We start from the raw sequence: 5,951 nt of genomic DNA, 5'->3' as shown, positions 1-5,951 counted from the left end.
CGGCTCCTACCCTTTTCCTTTCCCGCTCCATCCCCTTTCCTCTGTCCCCCGGCTCCCGTCCCCTTTCTCCTCGCCCCTTATTTCTCCTCCTCCCCCCTCCCTGCCCCCTCTCGCCGCATCCGGCTCCCCGGCGGGGGGCGGGGCCGGGCTGCCGGACCCCGCCCCCCGGGCAGTGACTGCGCCTCGGCCCGGGCGGCCTCCGCCTCCTCCTCCTCCCCCCTCCCTGCCCGCGCCGCTGCCGGCGGCCGCTCGCTCGCCAGCCCGCCCGCCCGCCCTGCTGCCCGAGCGCCATGGCGGACCAGCCCGCAGAGCCGGCCCCGGCCCCGGCGCCCGCCGCCCCGGCCCCGGCCCCGGCGCCCGCCGCCCCGGCCGGCGGCTCGCAGCGCCTGCTCTTCTCTCACGACCTGGTGTCGGGCCGCTACCGGGGCTCGGTGCGCTTCGGCCTGGTGCGCCTCATCCACGGCGAGGACTCCGACTCGGAGGAGGACGAGGGCGGCCGCGGCGCCGGGGCCGGCAGCTCGGGGGGCTCGGAGTGCGGGGGCCCCGGGGCCGGCGGGGCCGAGGAGAGCCGGGCCAGCCCCCTGCGTCGCGGCTACGTGCGGGTCCAGTGGTACCCGGAGGGCATCAAGCAGCACGTCAAGGAGACCAAGGTGAGCGGCTCCTCTGCGGCTCCCCTGCCTGGGCGAGGGGCTGCCGCGCCCCCCCCCCCGGCTGGCCCGCGTGGAAACGGTGCAGCCCGGGGCCTGGCCCGGCAGGCCGCTCCCCGCGCGTGGGTGCGCTGCCACCCTGCCCGCCGCGGCCCGCTCGGGGGTCCCCGCTTCCCGGACCTCTGCGCCGGCTTCCCGGGGCTGTCGGTGGCAGGGAGATTTCCTCGCCACCATCATCGGCCCTGCCCTGGGCGGCTCCGTGGAGCTCCTCGGTCATGTGCGCCCCCCGGCCGCACAGGCATCCGCTCATGCAGGGGCGCTGGAACAGTGTGTACGGTCGGGGTGCTGAGAGCCCTGGAACCGAATTGTAACCCCCCTGTATGTGATGGAAACCACGTCGAGCCAGCAGGTGCGGCAGCACCCCTAGTTCCAGCTCCTGTGCGCTCCTGGCATTTGCCAATACAGTCTTTGCATAGCATACTCTGCCCAGGGACACCAGTGGTAACAACAAAGGGATTGTGACTTCCTAGGGGCAGGGGCCTTATCCACCAATTGTCACGCTCGCCTGTGGGGTTATGCAGATGGTAAGATACCAAGGGCACAGCTGTCTCTTAATGGGAAAACGTATCCTGCAATTATTCCTAGTATCAAGGGGCACTTTGGGATGGGATTGTTATTATTCCTTATTACTGTAATCTGTTCTCTCTTGTTGGAAGTTTCATTGGCCTCTTACGTATGCTAATTTTGTTGGGGTTGAAATATATTTCCCTTCTTTCAGGAGGCTTTAAAGGTAGTAATTAAATCTCCTTGCCTCTCTAACCTGGAGAGGATATGACTCTTACCTGCATCGAGGAGGTCAAAATATAGCTTACTCATTTGGATTTTGGTTTAATTTTAAAATAATCCTAAAAAGTCCAGAAAACTGGTAAAGGCCATTGTCTGTGAAGGTGAATTAAACAGTGCCCTGTAATAGATTCTCTGTTCTTTGGGGAGAAGTGGGTGCACTAGGTATTTTTTTAAAAACCTCAACATAGGGGAGTTAACTGCTAAGTATAATAGCTTTTAACGGTGAAAGATTTCAGTGTGACATAGTGGTGTACAGACATGAAGTGAATTAATAGATTTACACTTTTTTTTCTGAATTATTATTCCTATCAATCATGCACATGTTAATCTGTGACCTTGCATTATAGTTCAAAGGCTGCAAGGTGTGAGTGTTTGAGGTTTGGTTTGGAGTACTCCCACTTCCCAAAGTTAGTCTACTGCTGGGTTTTATGCACAGTGACTGATAATACATGGGAGACAAAAGAGAGAGAGGGCACTCTAACATAATACAAAGGGGCCTGGGATGAATGGGTGTCTCATAGAACCGAAGGCCTGTGCGAAACAGAAAGAGGCTGTATGCTATTTTATGGTGGTAAGTGAAGATATGAGTCTCTTAGCACAATCCTTTACCCGCCTCCTCAAAAATCATGCAACAGAAGTCTGTTGAAGAAAGCAATGCATTTGTAATTCAGTAGATATCACAACACTAATAAGTAGAACCAAATGTAGATTGTATTGTCACTAGGCATGTTGAATCTTGTTTAAAATATATGAAAAATGAATAAGATATATTCACAATATCTCTTTTTAAAAGAAAATCCAAAACCCTCATTTTGGATTTGTGGTCCTTAAGTGATAATGATTGCTTTTCAAATAAAATCTTCAGCCAAAATTTTTAAATTTGGTTCCTAAAGTTAACCTTTCAAATTCATTCAGAAGCTCCTAAAGCAGGGCTCTTGGAGTGTGTAAATATGGATTTAGGAGTCTAACATTAAGCTCTCAGATTTCAACATGTTATATTTTCAACAGATTTTATATTATATCACATTGCAATATGGAAAACACAGAAGTCCTGAATGTAACAGAATTCAAAGGAGACCACTTAAATGAGTAGCTCCTTTCCTTTCCCTTTTATAGTCATATAACTTCAGTTAGGGTGCAAGAAGCAGAAGTGCCTAAATTGTCCTGTTGACTTTCCATTTGAAAATCTGCCCCAATGACAAAATTGATGGGAACGTCAGGTACAAGATGGACTGAAATTTAATTTTAGTTAAAAACAGTATCTTTCAAAAACCTGAGGCCAATAGAAGTATAGCCATGAAATAATTTTTTTGCTACAAACAGCTTTTTAAATAATCTTCCCAGTATTTCTTCTGACTTAACCATTGCACTGTTAATAGGTGAGAACCGAAATGTGAAACTGACACATCAACTCTTTTTCGTTGTCTAAGATAAGAGATGCAGAATGTAAACGCCACATAATTGTGGTTGGGAGGAGAACATTAATTGCCATTTTAATAGTTTATGGTGTTAGTAACCAACTGTAGGCAAGGGTATCTATTTTTTAATACAACTTTGAGTCTGACTCTTGCAAAGGTACCTCTAGCTGTGAGATTGCAAATTTCACTTTCTTGGAAAGTATTTGACTTGATTACCTAAAGCCTGATAAAATTAAATCATGGATTTGTGATTAAAATTCTTTTCCACTCTCCTCCCAGTTCTTTTGAAAGCCTACTTTTCTTATTAGCTTATGCTCAAATAAACTCGTTAGTCTCTAAGGTGCCACAAGTACTCCTCATTCTTTTTACTTTTTCTTACTATTAGTCAGTTTTGCAATGGAGAGGGACTAGAGGTAGTCTCAAGGCTTAGAGTCAACAGACTGGATTCTTTTTTCCAGCTCTGCCATTGACCACTTACGACCATGAACGAGTCACTTGAGGCTTGTCTGCATGGAGTAGCCGTGAGCACTAGGGAGGTGTTTGAAACAGCACTACATAAAAGAAATGGGGTACCACAAGTACTCCTTTTCTTTTTGCGAATACAGACTAACACGGCTGCTACTCTGAAACACTACATAAAAGTGCACTAGGGAACTTTTAATGGGCAGTAGCAGGGGCCAAATGGTCGGATTAATGCACAGTGTGTTAATGTGCTTGAGAAATCATGCCCCCATAGTGCATTACCCTAGCATGTAGAAATGTTTTTGGTTTATGCCTCAGTGTCCTTATGTGGAAATGTGAACACTCCTCTACCTCACACAGGTGTTGTGAGGCTTAATTCATCGATGCGTGTAAAGCACTTTAAGATCTTTAGATAGGAGCTCTTTCAGCGTAAAATATTATTACTGGCAAGTGCATGCATTTAGCACCAAAGAGGGCCGAAATCCAGAAAAGGCTCTTGTAGCAACGTATAAGGATAGCAGAAAATAAATAACCACTAACTTCTTATGTAAATGTGGAAAGTTCCAATGCTTTTCTCTAAGCTACATAACCAGGCAACCTGAATTAGAAGCCTATCACCATTCCTAACTTGTCCTTCTAAAGCGATGTCATCCGGTTAAAAGTAAATCTTCCTAATACGTTAGGGAATGGACAGTGATAACAAGCTAATCTTTTCCATTCTTGATCCTAGCTAGCTTTTTGGCTTTCCTGTGCTTATATTTTGTGAGAGTAAATGTTGCAGACCAACGTTTGCTTGGATTTAAATGATTGCCTGTATTAATACAAAGTTTAATAAAATTATCCTCTTACAACAGAATGTAAATTTAGGACCTATGGTAATGGATGAAGACCCTTTGGCCCCACCATTGGAACAAGTACATTAAGCTTGCTTATTCCATATTTAGGAATCAAAATAAGTTTATTTTCCTAAATTGGTTCCATGAATAGTATCAGTAGCGAGGTTCTTCTCTGGTAGCATAGACTCTGGCATTCACTCCAGATTTTTATATTTTACCTCTTCATGCTCCTTTCAAACCTGCCTTCCTGTCCTCTGCACGTAATCTCAGACACTGAAACCATTTGAAAATCTTTATTGCTGAATAGCCCAAAAATCTGCTGTTTTGGGAGCGTGCATCTTATCTGTGTCCTGGCTTGTTCTTAAAATCCTAAATCTAAAACCCCTTTCTTAAAATCATGTAGCAAAACCTGAATTGCCTTCCTTGCTGATTTAAGATACACACGTACCGTCTTCGCATTGACTGGAATTCTTGCTCTGTGTATATTATATTTAATTTGCCATCCTACAGAGATGGAGCCATTGCTGACTGAATGTGTGTCTGAAAGTTGTGGCAGCCACTTTCCTAGCAAAAAGAACAGGAGTACTTGTGGCACCTTAGAGACTAACAAATGTACTTGAGCATAAGCTTTCGTAATTGTAAACACTTTGAACCCAGTCTAACTTTCATTTCAAGAGTTTCTCCCCCAATTTGCATTTAGGAAACGTAGTGAGCAAAAATGCATAAGTGTATTTAATGTTAATAGGTACTTTATGATCCATTTAAAAAATACTTTTCCCTTCTCTTATCTTTCATCCCAGAATCTCAAAACTTTTCACCCTCTGATCTTCACAAAGCCTGGTATTCCTGTTCTCTAGATGCAGAAAATGAGGCACAGTGGTTGAGTTCACAGGAGGTCAGATCTCCTGACTTCCAGTTCTATGCCCTAATCACTAGACAGTGCCTACTCCGTCAGTAGTAAAAGAGGCACACAACTGTCTTACTGCATCTACCTTCGTGCCAAGGGAGAAGGGTTAGTGCTGTTCTAGATTTTTTTTTTTTTTCCTCAAGTGACAGATACTATAGTGCTAGTTTGTTTTTTCAACTATCCCCCTCAGCATGACATACTGGCAATGGAAAAAAAAAATCCATTTCATTATTGCCTCGTAATAGCACTGGTACTGCATGTCCTTGCTGTGTAGGTCGGGAGTATGCAGATCAAGTTGCTTTGGCAAAAATGTTTGGGGATCCAGGACTGGAACAGCAGGGTCAAGGCACAGGGACAGAACTGTGTTGAAAGTTTGTGTTTTGGTGCTAGTGAAGGTAACGAGTTAGTACTGCAATTTGCTCTAAGTTTTTTGTTGTTGCTGCTGTTCCATCCAGAAAGCCTAACCAGCAAGCCTCTTCAGTGTTAATTCAGTGACTGATCAGCCTTGTTAATGTCAGATAACTTCTTGTTTTCTCTAGTTACTCCTGAAGTCTCATTGCAGATCCAGCTCTGCTTCCATCCCACACAGTTCTCCTGTTCCCTCCCACTATTTTTTACTATAATTGCTTGACCTCAAATGCTGAGTCATGAATATGAGGCAGGAAAACTTTTTTTTTTTAAAGAAATGAGTCTGATTTATTTCAAAACTTCTCTTTTTGTTTGGATTCTGTCCCTTAGTTATCTGTTTGATTTAAACTTTTAAACTACCATGGTTCCGTATTTGCACTGTGGGGAATAAAAGCTTCCTATTTAGTGAAGGTCTATGCTGTCGCTT

At 45.3% G+C, this 5,951-nt stretch overlaps 1 protein-coding gene across 1 annotated transcript in view; it reads left to right on the top strand.

The window, feature by feature from the left end:
• The first annotated feature begins 275 nt into the window (after positions 1 to 275).
• UBE2O (ubiquitin conjugating enzyme E2 O) overlaps positions 276 to 5,951 on the top strand; it is a 92,781-nt gene continuing 87,105 nt past the window's right edge. Inside the window, exon 1 of the mRNA XM_073310945.1 lies at positions 276 to 650. Coding sequence (XP_073167046.1) covers positions 291 to 650 — 360 coding nt within the window. The 5' untranslated portion in view covers positions 276 to 290. The remainder of the gene's footprint in view (positions 651 to 5,951) is intronic.

This window comes from Lepidochelys kempii, chromosome 14 (genome assembly GCF_965140265.1).
Source record: "Lepidochelys kempii isolate rLepKem1 chromosome 14, rLepKem1.hap2, whole genome shotgun sequence".
In the NCBI taxonomy this organism is placed as follows: Eukaryota; Metazoa; Chordata; order Testudines; family Cheloniidae; genus Lepidochelys; species Lepidochelys kempii.
This window is presented reverse-complemented; position numbering and strand designations above follow the sequence as displayed.